This window comes from Triticum urartu, chromosome 2 (genome assembly GCF_003073215.2).
Source record: "Triticum urartu cultivar G1812 chromosome 2, Tu2.1, whole genome shotgun sequence".
Lineage (NCBI taxonomy): Eukaryota > Viridiplantae > Streptophyta > Magnoliopsida > Poales > Poaceae > Triticum > Triticum urartu.
In genome coordinates, this window is record NC_053023.1 from 639699080 (window position 1) to 639716096 (window position 17017).

Genomic DNA, 17017 nt, shown 5'->3' on the forward strand with positions numbered 1-17017 from the left:
ACAGCGACGACTCTAGCACAACCCTCTTGGTTTCAATTCGATCAAAAAAGAAAACCTACTCGCTCCGTTTGTCCCGGCCGACGCGTGGCCCCGCCCGCTCCGTCCGGCCCCACGTGCGTTTACCAGGCCAGCGCCGCAACACGCAGGAGCGAGGAGAACCAGCCCGAACCGAACCGGCCCGGACCGGCCGCCGATGGATTCGAAAGCACGTGCACGCGCGGGGGGGAGGCGACCGTTACGGGCACGTGTCACCGGCCGGGCGGCCGGCCCTGTCCGTCCGACCCAACTCCGCCCAGTCCAGCGGCGGCCCACTAGCCGTTGGGCGTTGGCCCCCTTCCCCGGCACGCCTTCCCCCCCTCCCCTCGATTCAAATCCAGCCCCCCTCCGCGGCGGAGGCAGACAAACCCCCTCCTTTCTCGTACGTGACACTCTCTAGTTTCTCCCCACAAACCCCAGCCCCAGCCCCCGAACGGAACAAAAAGAAAACAAATCGCTCGAATCCCAAATCTTTCCTTCCCGATCCATCTCGCTCGCTCTATCTATCCCTCCCCCCTCCCCCCGTCTTCCAATCCCCACGCGGTCGGTCAGAGAGAGTGAGGGACGTTGCCATTGTTCGTACCCGCTCCTCCTCCTGTTTTTAACGCCGCCGCCGCCGCCGCCGCCGCCGCTCCCTCTTCGCGTCCGTCCCCGTTCTGCATGGGCGTGCTGCTGCCTTCGTAGCCCCGGATCGGACGAGGAAGGAAGCCGCCGCCTGCCGCTCCCGTTCCCCGTGGTGCGTGCCGTGCCGTCCCGATTCGCGGCCGCGTCTGAATCGCGCCTTCCGTTCCTGGATCCTGACGCCGCCGCGTGGTCTCTCTCTTTGTTCAGGTGCCCGGCGGCGACGGCGATGGAGAGGGCCGGGGAGAACCGGAGGCCGGTGGTGGGCAAGCCCGTGCCCAGCGTCCGAGGTTCGGGTCCTTGGTTCAGATATACGCCTGCGCCGTCACGATCCCCCCTTTTTTCTGATCTCTTGATCTGTCCTTGTGATCGGTGCAGAGATGGGGAATCGGAGGCCGCTCAAGGAACTCAACAACCTCGCGGGGGCTCACCCGTACCCCCGCGCCATCGCCAAGAAGCCGATGCTAGAGTAATCTCCTCGCCCGATCTGTTAAAAAAATGTTCTTTTTTTGTTCTCTCCCATGTTTCTTGGATCGAGATGTAATCCCGGCGCGTCCTGCCTTTCTTTTCTTTTCAGGAAGAGTGGGAGGGATGAGAAGAAGCCAGCATTGGTGAGCCATCGTCCTATGACGAGGTTAGGACGCTCCCTCTTCTTGTGCTCTCACTTTTCAGGCCTTGATCTGACGCCACTCTGCTAATTCAGGAAACTCGCCCTCTTATTGGAGAACAAAGAACAACTTGTCCATCCGGCCACCGCAGCTGATGCAGCAAAACCCGGAGTTGATCCCCAGGATGAGCCCATCCCCGATGACACTGATGAAGAGATCGAGTCGGCCGAGGACGATACTGACATGGTATACATATGCTTTCTGATGATTAGCACTGTTTAGTTTATCAGTAGGGGGTGGCTCATGCTCACTGCTGTGTTTGGTACTGCAGGATGAGGAAGAACAGGAGGATATTGTGGATGATGTATCCCTCATGGACATCGACAGCGTCGACTCCGGGAATCCGCTGGCCGCAACTGAGTATGTCGAAGAGATTTACAGGTTCTACAGAGAAAATGAGGTGATCTTTTGCCCATCAGTGTCACATAATGTGTATCTTCATTTTGTGAAAACAAAACAAAAGAAAAGAAATGATGCATTTTCTATGACTGACATTATGCTTGAATGAATTAAGGTAGGCCCATGCAAACAAAATAAATGAATTTGACCAAGATCCTGTAATCAGTACACATTAAACAATAATTTAATTGTAGTATGTCGAAGAGATTTACAAGTTCTACAGAGAAAATGAAGTGATCTGTATAATCTTTTTGTGGAATAAAACAAAAGAAATGCCGGATTCATTACGCTTTAATGATTAAAGGTAGGCGCATGCAAAGAAAATTAATGAATTTGACCAGAATCTTGTAATCAGTACACATTATACAATATTTTTATTGTAGTACTCCCTCCGCCCGGAATCAGTTGACGCTCAATCGCAGTGCTAGATACATCCATTTGAGCGACAACTAATTCCAGACGGAGGAAGTATGATTTAATGAAATGCATTAACAAAAAGATGCCTGTCTTAAAATAAAAGGATTGGTATTCTAAGTGCCGTGAGCAACTAATGTGAATATAAACCTTTGAATTTTTTGGTTCAAGTGACCGGTATGACAGTAAGGGACAACGGGGCAATGAAAGTTTTGAGGCTCGTAGGTTTTGAGTGAAAATCAGAGTAGTTGGTCCAAAGATAGGTTTTTGTTATGATTCTGGAAGGTCCAGCTTGGGTCACAACTAATGCAATTGTGTGTGACAACAATTTTGCTTTCTTATTACCATGCCTTAGATCAAATACTACCTTTGAACCACTGAAATCAACCACATACACTCATACTCCATCCGTCCCAAAATAAGTGTCTTGACCTTAGTACAAACTTTGTACTAAAGTCAGTACAAAGTTGAGACACTTATTTTGGGACGGAGGGAGTAGTAAACTGTGATATTCTTGATGCAAGCCATGATCAACATGGAAAACAGTTTGGTTTATGACAGCTGATAGCAATTTGTTCTCATTGGCATGACTGAAAAGCAAGTGCTAGAATACTCTCTCTCTCCTATTGTGTGTGCCTTGAAGGTTTTGGCCTCCTTAACTTCTCATTAGTACAAAGTTGTAGTACAAAGTTGAGACACTTATTTTGGGACAGAGGGAGTAGTAAACTGTGATATTCTTGATGCAAGCCATGATCAACATGGAAAACAGTTTGGTTTATGATGGCTGATAGCAATTTGTTCTCATTGGCATGACTGAAAAGCAAGTGCTAGAATACTCTCTCTCCTGTTGTGTGTGCCCTGAAGGTTTTGGCCTCCTTAACTTCTCAGTATTACCTAAAACCAGTATACGATCATGATAAATTTGTGCCCATTGGCATGACTGAAAAGCAAGTGCTAGAATACTCTTTTTCCTGTTCTGTGTACCCTGAAGGTTTTGGCCTCCTTAACTTTTCAGTATTTCCTAATATCATTATGGTTTTATGCAGAAAATGAGCTGTGTGCGTCCTGATTACATGTCCAGTCAAGAAGACATAAATGAAAAGATGAGAGCTATTTTGATAGATTGGCTCATTGAGGTAGAAAAGCCTGCAAACCCTGAGCCTTCTCTATCCTATAGATTTGTTCCCATTCGAACAACTGTGTTTTGGGACTCATTATATATTTTTTGTCACTTGATAGGTTCATTACAAGTTTGAGTTGATGGATGAGACACTCTTTCTTACCGTGAACATAATAGACAGATACTTGGAAAAACAAGTGGTGCCAAGGAAGAAGTTGCAGTTAGTTGGAGTGACAGCTATGCTTCTTGCTTGTAAATATGAGGAAGTCTCAGTTCCAGTTGTTGAAGATTTAGTGCTCATTTCTGACCGGGCTTACACTAAAGGACAGATTCTTGAAATGGTAAAATCATTCAATACAGTAGATTCAAAATTCCTTCATGCTATCCAAAATTCTAGTCCTTGTGTACCTATCCAAAATTCCTTCATGCTATCCAACCGCAGATGTTTTCTGAATGTTTTCTTCAGCTTCTACTGTATTTTAGAGTAGCCAATTGGCTATTATCTGTTCCGTACTAATAGGGGTGAATCTTCTGTGTTTGAGCAGGAAAAGTCGGTCCTAAACGCTCTGGAGTACAACATGTCTGTACCAACGCCATATGTTTTTATGAGAAGGTTCCTGAAGGCAGCTGATTCTGACAAGCAGGTTAAGTATCGTAACATTCTGAATTCTGCTTAGTGCTTCCGTACTTAAACAGAAAAATTTACAGAAATAACATTTTGTATTTGCGGCTGACACAATGCCATATGCATGTTGTGAATCACAGCTGCAGCTAGTTTCTTTCTTCATGCTTGAGCTCTGCCTGGTTGAATACCAAATGCTCAAGTACTGCCCTTCGCTGCTTGCTGCCGCTGCAGTTTACACTGCACAGTGTGCTATCAATCGCTGCTGGCAGTGGACAAAGATCTGCGAGACACATAGCAGATACACTAGAGATCAGCTCATGTAAGCTTGCCTTCTGTCATGACTAACTGTATCTAGAAACATGTGCACCATTAGGAGGAATGTATGCTGACTTATCTGCTCCTTTGTTGGCTTGTTTTTTAATACAGTGAGTGCTCCAAAATGATGGTACAATTCCACCAGAAGGCAGCAGGGGGCAAGCTTACAGGCGTTCACAGGAAATACAGTACATTCAAGTTTGGTTGTGTGACGAAAGTGGAGCCTGCGCACTTCTTGCTGGGGGGATGAAACTTCCGGTACAATCTAGAGCAATCTATCCTTCTTGATAGATTTTAAGTATCCGTCTGAGAACATGCAGAAACATCTTGCTGATGTTGCACAGAAGTGCAGCAGGTTTGCAACATGCTTGTGGCGATGTAATAACCTTAGTATGATCGTTTGTGGACGACGCTCCGAGTACTCAGTCGTTAAGTTGCGCTCCGGCTAATAATGATTTAGCCTTCGTTAAAGAGTGCAATGGAACCTTGTAAAGAGCATTTGCCTGCATGAAATGAAGCAACAAACCTATCTCTCTATCTGTCGATGTTTCAGTTGCTGTTTGAATTGTTGGATTCATGAAATACAATGGTTTCGTTCACAATTTGTTGTTGATTATGTTTGTAGTTCTTTTTTTCTACATTGGTGTTTTCATCCCAAATATATATGTTATAGCTAAGCTACCTACATTTGTGGCCAAGAGGGGTAAAAAACATGTAAAGAAACTAAGGTTTGTGATCCTAAATGGAACCCGTAATAGACTGCCTACTATGTCAAAATGTGCTTTGGTACTTGGTGGGACGGGTTAAATTCATGACATTATGTTAATAGATTATATTTTTAGTCATCCTAGAATTTTCTAGTCATTGGTTTTCAAAAACTCATGTCCCAACGACATTTCAAAGAGGAGCTGAAACAAAGGGGGTCGCCATAATTTCATACTACCACACCATGTTTTTGTAGCTGAGAAGCGGAATCTTGATCAGACACACCTCTACTTAATTAAGTTTGAATGTGACCAAACGAATGGATTGATGGGATTTCGGTGGTTAAATCCATCAGTTACTTGAGGGCACTAAAATAGAATAATTGTGGCTGTTACTAGTATTTATGGGCTATTCAAGTTAGAATAATCCACATCATCATCCTCATTCCTTCAACTAATCTATGCTCTCACTTAGTCGACTCTTGTCCAGCAGGCTAAGGACGCCGTCTATGCATGGCAGAAAGAAACATGGAGAACAACCAGAATTACTCAATTTAACAATGGCGTAACCGATTCTGGACAAGTGCATAACACTGAAAATTCGTGTAATATAAGTTGAGATCACAACAGAAAACCGGGAAGTAGCATAACTAATTCACAGTGAAAGACTGATTTGGAGTATCAACACAGAGTGCCACCAAGCACACACTAGTATAGATATGGCCTTTCATCACCCATCAGCACACAAGTGCCAGAAACCGTGTGTGACGCAAAGAACATCATGTGAGCTGTATATACATCATTGCAATGGCTACTCGAATTGGACAGAAAAAAAATGCCAAGTTCCATTTGTATGTCCTATTTTCCTGCCATCTTGTACACCCCGGCAATGTAAGTTAATGTTCCTGGTTTTCCACCTATTCCCAATCTTGAGGAAACATGAATGTCTCTTTTATGAGCAGGACCTGATATGAAGCCCATGGCAGGACAATGTTAGAAATTAGAATACTTCAAGAAAACTGTTCTATGTTAAGGGTTCATAACCAATTCTAATTGATGTCTGTCAACAGTCCAAAAATTTTAGGACAGTAAAACTGAAGTGATTCCCACGTCCCAGCCCTCTCACGCCATTAGAGATTTCGGCCGTTAGATTGCCGTTTGGATCATTCTTGGCTGTTTATTTAAATTCAGCTCGCGAAACTGGGCCGATGTCCTAGGGGCTGTTACTTAGGTGGAAAATTTGAAGGTTTGTGGTGCATTTGGGTCCTATACTACAGAAAGCCCAACTAAAACACCCTTCCTTCCAAGCGCAACTAATGAACGAGTACTCCTTCGGGAGCCCCCGCAAGGGTCATTTTGAGAGGGCTGGGTGAGTGCCACTTGGCGGCCTCTCATCAGCCACCACGTATCGCGCCCTGGGTCTCTCTTCGGATTTTTTTTGTATGCGTTTTGGGATTTCGGATGAACTTTTTGTTTTTCCCCAGGGTTTTCTTAGGTTTTGGGCCAAATTTTTTTGAAAAACAATCTCCATAAAAAATGTGTTTTCATTTTTTTTCTTCCGCGGGAGGCACATATAAACTTCTCGCCTCTCGCAAAAGGGGAAAAATGTTTCTTTCCTTGCACAAGAGGCAAGGATTTACTTCTGGTGGAGGCATGGATTTGCTACCGCGAGAGAGACAACCGTGTCTTTCGGAAAAGGAAAGAATCATGTTTTTTCTCTTCCACGAGAGGCATGGATTTGCTTCCGCAAGAACGTCGAGAAGCATAGTCATCCCTCTCGCAAAAGGGAAAAAATGTTTTTTTCTTTCCACGAGAGGTACGGATTTACTTCTAGTGAAGCCCTCTTGAAAAAGGGAAAAAATGTGTTTTATTTTTTTCTTCCACAAGAGATATGGTTGTGCCTCTCGCAAAAATACAAAAAATATGTTTTCATTTTTTTCCCGCGAGAAGCACGGATTTGCGTCTGCGAGAGGCACAAAAAACGTGTTTTTTCTTTCACAAGAGACACAAATTTACTTCTAGTGGAGGCACGGGTTTGCTCCCGCGAGAGGCACACTTGTGCCTCTTCATAAAGGAAAAAAAACGTGCTCCCGGTTCGGTAATTTCCTCCATTTTTTCGTGAAAAAAGGTTTCTCAAAACCTATCAACATGAGATCTAATTTTCAAGATATGGAGGAGATGAATCCAATGGTGGAAACGCTTCAAGATTTGGACGCATAGTTTAAGAGATAAAATGTTTTATAATAAAAAAAATCTAGAGAAAAGGAAAAACTCCCAGGTTGCGACAAGTGCCATGCAATGCGCCACTTGTCGCAATTCGGGGATGTGGAAGTGATCTTTGCAAAAAGTACTCCTTAAATAGTGATTTCGCTTCCTTCGTGTCTCATGAACTGCCTGAGAGACGGGACATCCTATTTATGGCGCCCACGCGACTGCTCCTATATAGGCCGGCCCATCACGAGGCAGAACTAAATTGCTCGACAGCGAACACCTTCGTCGCTTTCGTTTGACGGTTGATTGGTCGATAGTTGACCGGTTAACTGTTGTCTTTTGAAAAAATGGTAAAAACAAAAAAAACATAAAAAATAGAAAAAAGGAAAAGTTTGTGAGTTCAAAAACGTTCATAGATTTGGAAAATACTAAAATCAAAAAAAAGTTAATCGATTAAAAAAAATCATTGAATTTGAAAAAAGTCACTGAATTTGAAGTTTTTTCCACAAATTTGGAAAAAGTTCATCAAATTTGATTTTCTCTTGATTATTTTTTTAAGAAGAGTTCACAAAATCCAAATTTTTCATCGAATTTGGTAAAAAATATTACAAAATTGAAAAAAAATCATCTGATTTTAAAAAAAGTTAACAATTTTTTTAAAAAATCATCTATTTTGAAAGAAGTTCATGGACTTTGGAAAAAACTTCATCAATTTTTATAAAAAATCACAAATTTGAAAAAAGTTTGCTCATTTAAAAAAGAAACAAGAAAACCTAATAAGAGCCATCTGGAAACTAACAAGTGAACCAAAGAAAACCAGTTAAGCTTCCTAAAACCGGGGCTCTCGCAACCTAGAGAAAGAACAAAAGAAGAAAAGGAAGTATGTAGGTACAAGTGTTTCGTTGTCCTACTGGTTATTGCGCTCCTCTTCGAACTCCTTCTACACACACCCTTTTGTTTTTTAACAGAAAAACAAGGAAAATGGGCCGACCCAGCGTGGCGCGGGGGTGTGCGCCCGTTTACGGGGGAATAAAATGAGTGAAAGCCAAACAAAAACCATCTAAAAACCCCGTGCTGGAAAACAGAAATAAAAGCCGCCCGAAAAACCAGCGGAACCTACAAAACTGACGGAAAAATATTACATGGGCCTGCTCATTTTCTGCCCGTTTTGTACATAGTGCTGCTGTAGGGGGTGTGCACCAGTTAACAGAATAGCCTATAAATGGTGCTTAAGGCGCCTAATAGTAACTGAGGCATGAACGTGCTTAAGTGTTTTTTTTATGATGAGTCGAGGATTCCAGCCTAAGTGGGCTGCACTACTAGTAGTATATCGCTCATGGGCCTCTAGTGGTTTGCGCCCAAAATTAAACGTGAAAGTACCAGGCCCGACCGATTTGCTTTCGACACAACAAAAACAGGCCTGGCCTGGTCGCCATTGACCTTTCTCTAAGACAGCCGGTTAAATCTTCTTCTCCGCCACGTCAGCGCCTTGAAGAAGACGCCGGGCCACAGGACAGGGGGAACAGACCGCCGGCGCCGTCACGACTCGCGACTGCCCCCGCCACCTCCTCCGCCGCGGGAAATCACGCGCAGAGCGTCCCCCGCCCCGCCGCGACGCCCAAATCGCCTCGATCCGCCGCCCGATCGATCCATCCCGGCGCCGCCCGGGTGCTTCGCTAGGTCAGCTTTCGTTCAAATCCTCTGTGCAAGCAAGCTGCTCCGTGGAGTCGAATTCGTCCGGCTTAGCCCCGTCGTCGCGCGCGTAGAGGCTCCCCTCCACCCCCTTCCGCTGTTTCCAGGACGAGGAAGTTGAGCGGCCTGAATCGCGTACTCTTTTTGGTGCCGTTAGTTATTGTTGGTACTTGGGTAGGTTGGCTTCGCCCTCTTTCATTGCCCCAGGTTCTGCCTTTGGTGGCCTTGTTGCTCTCACCTGTAGCTGTTTGCGTCCATGTTCTATTGAAACGAACTCAGTAGTACGTTTTTTCCAGATTGGGGCTGTCGGAGATTATGTTGTTTTCGGATAATCGATAGATTGATTGGTATCAGTGACAGGTTCAGAACTAACAAACTTGTTTCGGCTCTGCAGATAGTAACCATCAAGTGAGGATTCTCAGAATTTGATCTGATTCGTACTGGAATTTGGTTTGTCAGTCGGGTTCTGTAGGCATTTGCCATTGCGACGTGTGCCTTGTGCATCTGGAGGTGCCCACTGATGCAGGGAAGGTGATGTTGGTTGATCTTGAGCGCTTGTGATAGTGCACAGGTTTCGAACAATTGTTGTCTTCCACCATGAGGGTCAAGCTTGAGCTCCTCATGCCCCTGATGGCGCAATACAAAACACCCGCATGGGCCACATTGGTCGCCGGGTTCTTTGTGCTGCTTGCCCTTTCCCTCTCCATGTACCTGATATTTGAGCATCTATCGGCATACAACAACCCAGAGGTTTGTGCTTTTCTGTTGCTGCACCTTGTCATGAAATTTCAACTTTTACTGATTTGTATTTGTTCTACCTCCGCAGGAACAGAAATTTGTTCTGGGTGTTATTTTGATGGTCCCTTGCTATGCAATTGAGTCGGTAAAACCTCTAAGCGATTTCTTTATGTGCTAAATAATTGCAGTGATATGTTTAATGATCTTGCTCTCCTTTTGGAACAGTATGTTTCTTTGGTAGATCCAAATATCACTGTTTACTGTGGCATCTTGCGCGAGGGTTACGAAGCATTAGCTATGTACTGCTTTGGAAGATATATCACTGCATGTTTAGGTAAGTTCTGTCTAGTGACATTGGCATAACCCCTACTTTGTTACCTTGCCGCAGCCAGCTTTGGTTCTGGAATTGCATTTAGTATAGAGCTGGAGGATGATTAAAGGTTTACCCTTTTCTACATTTAAGTGTTGATGCTAAGCTGTTTCTTTACTTTACATTTAAAAAATTACTGTCGGATAAACGATGCATTTGAACAATGCAACCCTGTGGAATGGATGCTGCTTGCATTTACCAGTGCCTTGTATATCTGAGAAGTGAGAACTAGAAGGGGTGGGTTTCTCAATCGATGTATTCTTATTATAGATTTATAGTTAATAAAACCAGGCTGGAATTTCCTGGAGTGAAATGGAGTCAAAGGTACAAGCGGCTCCATTCCTCCAAAGACCAAAGTTGGACTGGGATGGTTATGACTGAACATGACGGCTTTGCTTACAGAGTAGATTCCGCTTGTACACTGCTTTACTTGGGGTAATTTGGAAAGTTGGCGAGAGGTAAGGTCCTAGGGAAGCAGACTAATATCACAACATAGATTGCACTTGTTTCAATGGGCAGTAGTGACTATTGGTCAGCTTTCTGGGATTGAACACCCAGCAACAGCGAGCACCATAGATTGTTGTACTCCTAGGCTCCTAGCAAGTAGCAACAGCAGAGCCCGCAACATCTGCTGAGTATCATGGCCTCACGGTTGCTGGGATCTTGAAGAAACGGTGCTTTTCTTGGATCTGCTTCTGATTCACGATGGCCAAAGAGCTTGAAGAAACAGCGGCAGCACGGGAACGGCCCCCTGATGCCATAAAAAAGAACATTGGTATTTTGGCATCAGGCATCTTTGCAGCAATTCACTTGATCCTACAATGGCCTGCCAAGCCCAGTGCATATCCATGACTATCCGTCTTATTAATGATGGGTGTGTGCATTTACCTTTGCTTTGATACTTATATTTGTGTTTAATAGGATAATCTGTCCAATTGCACTACTCTTCCTCTTTTCCTGAAACAAATGTTACTACTTTCTTGTTTTCACATGCATAAATTTTCAATTATTGAATTGATGTGTAAAAACTTTTTAAAAATTAACTACATAATTTAAACGAGTTTGAATATTGAGAACATTGTCAAATGTTAATTGTTGATCCGACCAGTAGCTGCCACATCGATTCACTATCGGGTCTGGCTTCGGCTCTGGCTCCAATAGCTACTGTAAGTAGCAATTCCCTGGAAATGATGTAAACATGTATCGATTACACCATATGCTAAACTACTTACGAGTTAATGCCTTACAAGACTTAAAAGTAGCATTTACATAGGAGTCATAGTTTGAAACTTTGGATGTTAAGGCCCGGTAACTAAATACCGGGAGCACACAAAATTTACACTCAATCCAAACAGGGCCTTAGTCAGGCTTATTGGCTTTTGAGTGCCCTACCATTATTGTTTGATTTCACTTGCAAAATTTTGTATCGTCTGTTTGCTGTTGTGACTTGGCAATGTAGCGTTTGGTGCAAGTTGTGTATTCCCTTTTCTGTATTTCTCTTTCTTTACTGTGTGTGTTCATATGTAGGTGGGGAAGAAAAAACGATAGCCTTTTTGAAGAGGGAAGGCGGCTCAGATTCTAGGCAACCCCTTTTGCATCATGCTTCCGAGAAAGGAATTATACACCATCATTTTCCCGTGAATTATATTTTGAAACCCTGGCGAATGGGGACGCGATTTTACCAGATTATCAAATTTGGAATCTTCCAATATGTATGTCCACTGCCCCATATTGCAATTTGTTAATTCTGAAATGTTTAGAATAACTTAGTTGAAGTGTTTTGCTTATGTAGGTGATTATAAAGACACTCACAGCTAGCTTATCTCTTTTTCTAGAAGCTTTTGGTGTATATTGTGAAGGTGAATTCAATTTACGATGTGGGTAAGATAATTCTCTCTTTTTTGCTTGTGTAATCTCACAGGGGAATAGGCACTGTCCACACTTTGAGTTGTTTATGCAGAAGAGTTCAATGTGTAGATAGAATATGAAATGTAGCTTTTTCATGTCATTTTATTACGATGAATTAAACAGATTAGAACATGTTCCATTTTTGCTCTCCAATCATCAGAAAATCTATCCAGATCTCGCTCTTTCCCTTGAAGCCTAAGCTGAGATTGCTGAATTAATTAATTGCTTTTCGGTATGCTTATATGTTGCTTCATTTATCTTATATAGCTCTTACATATCTTTTTGATGCAGATACCCTTATTTTGCTGCAATCCTGAATTTCAGTCAATTTTGGGCCCTATACTGTTTAGTAGAATGGTACACAGCTACCAAGGACGAATTGGCACATATAAAACCTCTGGCTAAGTTTCTTTCGTTCAAGTCAATAGTATTCTTGACTTGGTGGCAAGGGGTGGTGATTGCAATAATGTATTCTTTGGGCCTGCTTAGAAGTCCTTTAGCCCAGAGCTTGCAGTTAAAATCAAGTATTCAAGATTTTATTATCTGCATAGAGGTATTTATCTTTCCAAGTTGGCCTTGAGTTTCCTTAGCTTTGGTTTTAAGAAATACTCCATCATGTTTCTGTGATTACCTGTAATATCTGATAGCATCGTGTCTTCCTCCAGCACAGATGGGCATTGCGTCAGCTGTTCACCTCTATGTGTTCCCTGCTAAACCCTATGAGCTCTTAGTTAACCAGTCACCTGGAAACATTTCAGTCCTTGGAGATTACGCATCCTCTGACCCTATAGATCCTGAAGAAGTCAAGGAGAGTAACCGGCCGAGCAAAATGAAGCTTCCACAGTTCGAACCGGATGAGAGAAGTGCAACAAACATAAAAGAGAGTGTTCGCGACTTTGTGGTTGGCAGTGGGGAATATGTGAGTTCTAGACTCCTATTGACAAATCTTTACAGACAATACACTTCATTTTATCATGTCTCAGATTAGTTATGAATTACAAATAAGTGGTTAGCATGTGCTCACAGTATGGTTCTCTGTTCTCATGCTTCTGTTTTATTTTTCTTCCACCCACTTTCAGGTGATCCAGGATTTTAAGTTCACTGTTAACCAAGCAGTGCGACCGGTGGAGAAGCGGTTTGATAAACTGCTGAAAAAGAAAGACAAGTATAAGAACACCCAGGATGACAACTGGGTGAGTGCAGCATCGCCAGAGAGACCGGTTCGTGGCATCGATGATCCGCTATTAAGCGGGAGCACAAGTGACAGCGGGGTCTTGAAGGGCAAAAAGCAACGTAGAGTTGTCAGCACAGTTGCTACCGCGGATAGTTGGGGAGGTGGTGATAAGACGCCTGATGGCTACGAGATAAGGGGCCGCCGCTGGGCAGTGAAGAATTGACGATTTAACCATGTGAAGGATTGATATATTTCAAACCATAACACGTGAAACAAGGAAGCGGCTGGCTGTCACAGAAATTACTGGTAACCTTCTGCAACGCTGGCCAATTTTGTTGCCTATGCAAGTTCACGGTGTGCTGTGTTGTAGGTAGCTGCAGCTCCTGAGTCCTGATACGGTAGTCTCTGTGCATAGCCTATTATTTCTTCTTTCCAAAAGGACTGGTACAGGGAATTGATTGTTACAACTTCAATTGGTGCTGCTCAGAATTGAGAAGAATCTTGTTCCGTACAAACGGGAGCCCCTCTACAACTGCCCCTTTGTTTACCGATGTACCTAATCTTGTGATATTATTGTTCGGACATCATACTTCGTTACTGTAAAGAGCTGGTGGAAATAACAATAAAGGAAATGTTGATAATGTGGTCTATATATTGCTTTTTTTTGCATGAACTGTTTATTCCATACCTCTTGCGTGTGAAATAAATTAGTGTCTCTTTACCCTTTTTATTATGCCTATGTGCTCTCTTGCAAATTTTCATTACTAAATACTTGAAAAAAAACATAAGACTACTACTATCTATACTGATTTTTTTTTCTTTCTCCCGTTTCGCATAGTGTATGCAAGTAACACTTTCCTTTCAATTGGTTCTTTTGTGGGGTATTTTATTATGCACCTATCTCAGGACGGAAAAACGTAGCAAAGGCGAGAAGCCTCGTCTTGCCGTATAAAAGGTTGAAGCTATATCTTTTTTTTCGAGATGTAAAATGGTTGAAGCTGGCTGTGGTCGGTACTGGCCTACTGGGCCGTGATTTGCATGGGCTTATTTCTCACTATGTGCCCTCTGATTGCCTAAGAAAAATACCGTGTGCTCTTACAGCGAATCCATTTTTACAGTGGAGTAGAGACATAAGCCGACAAGAAAATATTCCCCACACATCCAACTGTACGTGAAATTCCAAAGTTAAACCATCTTCTTGGTCCAATTCATAGGTGTCAGTGTAGACTAATAGGGCACAGATGTGTGGCTCTGGCTCTGGCTCCAACTCCCAACAAATCCCAATGCGCAAAGGGACGCGCCGATGGATGCATCCAGATCGAGGCAAAACCCCAACCCCCTTGCAGTCCCCAGACAGACCGCACGAGGGAGCCAGCCCCTCCCCGGCGGATTCTCGCAGCAATCAGGTGGTCGGCACATTCTCAGCCCCTGACACAGGGCCCCAGCTCCGGTGGCTCGGCCTGATTCGATTCGCGTAGGCCACCCGATCCCTGCGGGCTGCTGCGATCGCACCCCGCGTGGTCTGGTCTCATTACATCCGGGCCCACCCGTCAGTACCTCGCAATTTGGCCACCAGGGGAGGTGTCTGCTAGCAAAACATTTTCCCTGGTTTTTGGTACTAGTGTCATCTGAACTCGATGGCCTCCAAACGCTGGTAGCTTCAAAATCGACGTCAACCATCCGTCAAGACAGTACTGTACTAGTAGTGGTAGATCTCGCCCCCACTTCCCATCTCATTTCAGGCATACCGTGATCTCCTCCGCCGAGCACAATCATACCGCCCGGACGGCTGTTGGTGCCGTTCCAAGCAAAGCGCCCGAAGGGGTAAAACGTGGAGTACATACCCGCGAGGCCGTCACCAACTTGCGCACTCTCCGGGCGTACGCACGTCGATCCCTGTGCCTGCCGTGTGGAGTTCCAGCCCAAGTGGGCGCACGCTCCCAGCCCACGCATGTGCTCCTCCTCCCATCCTGAAACTGAGAGGGTGCTTGGATCCAAGGGACTATTTTTAGTCTGACTAAAAATAGTCTCTTTTAGAGGCTAAAGTTTCAAGCACCCCTGACTAAAGAGAGGCTAGGACTAGTCTTGAGGCTAAAAACTTTTAGTCATAGGAAACCTACTAAAATATGTATTAGCCCTCTCTCTCCTCATTTAATTCCTCTACTTTAACACATGCGAGTTCTGGATTGGATGGTTTGAAGGATAATAAATGCTCAATAATTTGATTTTAGTCTCTTTAATATTTGGATCCAAGCATGGATAAGGTTAACAAGTTTTAGTCCCACTACTTTTAGTCATGAAACTAAAACGTATCCAAGCACCCTCTGAAACTCGACTCACCGGGCTCCTCCCCAGTCGCTCTCTTCCCGATCCGCGCCACCTCTTTTACAGTGCCGCCCCGCGAATCATTCTGTTGGATCACTCGCCGCCTTTTGCTCCTCCGATTTCCCCTCCCTCCTTCCCTCCCTCTGGTCGCGGCGGTCAGTGGGACGAAAAGGTACTACAACCACTACGCCAGTTACGCACGCAGCACGGCGATGAGCTGGGGCTTGGGGGACACCTGCGCCGGCCGCTCCATCGGCGAGTCAAGCGCATGCAGAAGCTGCTCGTACGTCCGTTGTTCAGTGATGCGTGGCGTAATTAAAAGTGCAGAACTACAGCAACTTATTAATACGTGCCGCTAAAATGGAGCGACAGGGCTGGATAGCCGCTCGGCAGATCGATCGATCGATCCTTTTTTTTTGGAGTAGTTGGTGACTCGCTTTCGGCGCGGCCGAAAAGAAACACAGATAATCATGTTGGTAATGGGGTTGGGACGCAGCTTTGGGCCGCCGTGGCGCCCACCGGGGAAGATAAAAAGTTATTGTTTCTCCGAACGGGGATGAATCATTTTCCGTCCGAACTGATTAGTTTATCAGTATAAATCAGGCCCGCCATGCTACAGCTAGCTAGCAGAGAAGAGAGAAGTAGTATAAGAGGGTGCTTGATACGTTTTAGTCCTATGACTAAAAGTAATGGGATTAAAACTTGCTAGCCTCACCCATGTTTGGATCCAAATACTAAAGAGACTAAAATCAAATTATTGAGCATTTATTATCCTCCAAACCTTTCAATCCAGAACTCGCATGTGTTAAAGGAAAGGCATTAAATGGTGAGAGAGAGGGCTAATACATATTTTAGTAGGTTTTCTATGACTAAAATTTTTTAACGGGGTGCTTGAAACTTTAGCCTCTAAAAAAACTATTTTTAGTCAGACTAAAAATAATCCCTTGAATCCAAGCACCCTCTAAGAATGAGAAGAGGGTAAAAGAAGGGTCCTGTCTTAAAGCTAGCACCCAATCCAGGCTTTCTATGTTTAGTTGAACATATCCACGCTCCTTTCTGTCTTTGATTTCAATAAGTGTACTCTCCTTGGCGTTCTAGCTCGTTCAGGGTCGACCGCCGCACGTGATACCGGCGTTTTAGCCCGTTGAGAGTAATTCAGTCTAGGATGAAGTTCCTTATTTTTTTTCTTTTTCTTTTTTGCTTGCTCTAAAGTAGGCCATTCTGTGACTCCGAGGTCCTTCCTGCGTGCTAGCTTCCGTACGGTGCTGCTATATCTAAAAACCTTCATTTCTTTCTGCGGAATGATATCTTTTTTCCTTCCGAAACGGACGGAACGATATCTCTGAAGAAAACATGGCCGGAGACGGGGAGAGCGCTACAGCTGACCTGCTGCGCAGCGGTACGCGTGCGCTGGCGCGTCGCAGATCCATCCTTGGCCCATGGGGGACGAAGCTGCCAGACTCTTTTTCGGCCCTCCAAAAGTGACCATCCTCGGAGTTTGGGCGCGGGTGGACGTGTCGGTGCAGCAGGTACGCACGTGTGCTGCCTCGGCCTCACCCCGTCCGCACGCCTGCTCGATCGCCGGGCGGATAGATGCTTCCATGCTTCCGGTGTCAACGCAATCAAAAAAATTCAACCAAGGCGCCTAGAAGTGCTGGCCATCGATCCTTCGCCACCTTCCTTCTGAAGTTTTTGAT

General features: G+C 44.5%; 2 protein-coding genes across 3 annotated transcripts; both read left to right on the forward strand.

Moving 5' to 3' along the window:
- Positions 1-415: 415 nt before the first annotated feature.
- Positions 416-4734, forward strand: LOC125539352 (cyclin-B2-1-like). Its single transcript, XM_048702793.1, has 11 exons — positions 416-772; positions 868-947; positions 1036-1126; positions 1235-1291; positions 1361-1511; positions 1597-1725; positions 3185-3274; positions 3378-3599; positions 3804-3902; positions 4024-4202; positions 4310-4734. The coding sequence occupies exons 2-11, from the start codon at positions 887-889 to the stop codon at positions 4446-4448; spliced, it is 1218 nt and encodes a 405-aa protein (XP_048558750.1). The 5' UTR covers positions 416-772; positions 868-886; the 3' UTR covers positions 4449-4734.
- Positions 4735-8578: 3844 nt separating this feature from the next.
- On the forward strand, positions 8579-13645 carry LOC125539353 (protein LAZ1-like). Of its 2 annotated transcripts, none has more exons than XR_007296813.1 (9): positions 8579-8793; positions 9200-9555; positions 9632-9688; positions 9769-9877; positions 11441-11625; positions 11706-11794; positions 12113-12374; positions 12487-12740; positions 12901-13193. XR_007296813.1 is itself a non-coding variant. In XM_048702794.1 (9 exons), the coding sequence occupies exons 2-9, from the start codon at positions 9403-9405 to the stop codon at positions 13216-13218; spliced, it is 1422 nt and encodes a 473-aa protein (XP_048558751.1). In that variant the 5' UTR covers positions 8583-8793; positions 9200-9402; the 3' UTR covers positions 13219-13645. The 2 variants fall into 2 exon arrangements, 1 of the variants encoding a protein (XP_048558751.1); XM_048702794.1 differs by having other exon boundaries at positions 8583-8793; positions 12492-12740; positions 12901-13645.
- The last annotated feature ends 3372 nt before the right edge of the window (positions 13646-17017 follow it).

Coding starts and splice junctions, on each gene's coding strand:
- LOC125539352 (XM_048702793.1), top strand. CDS start 887: ATGGAGAGGGCCGGGGAGAACCGGAGGCCGGTGGTGGGCAAGCCCGTG. Junction 1,127..1,234: donor GCCAAGAAGCCGATGCTAGA/GTAATCTCCTCG, acceptor TTTTCTTTTCAG/GAAGAGTGGGAGGGATGAGA. Junction 3,275..3,377: donor TGATAGATTGGCTCATTGAG/GTAGAAAAGCCT, acceptor GTCACTTGATAG/GTTCATTACAAGTTTGAGTT.
- LOC125539353 (XM_048702794.1), top strand. CDS start 9,403: ATGAGGGTCAAGCTTGAGCTCCTCATGCCCCTGATGGCGCAATACAAA. Junction 9,556..9,631: donor CGGCATACAACAACCCAGAG/GTTTGTGCTTTT, acceptor CTACCTCCGCAG/GAACAGAAATTTGTTCTGGG. Junction 9,878..11,440: donor ATATATCACTGCATGTTTAG/GTAAGTTCTGTC, acceptor GTTCATATGTAG/GTGGGGAAGAAAAAACGATA.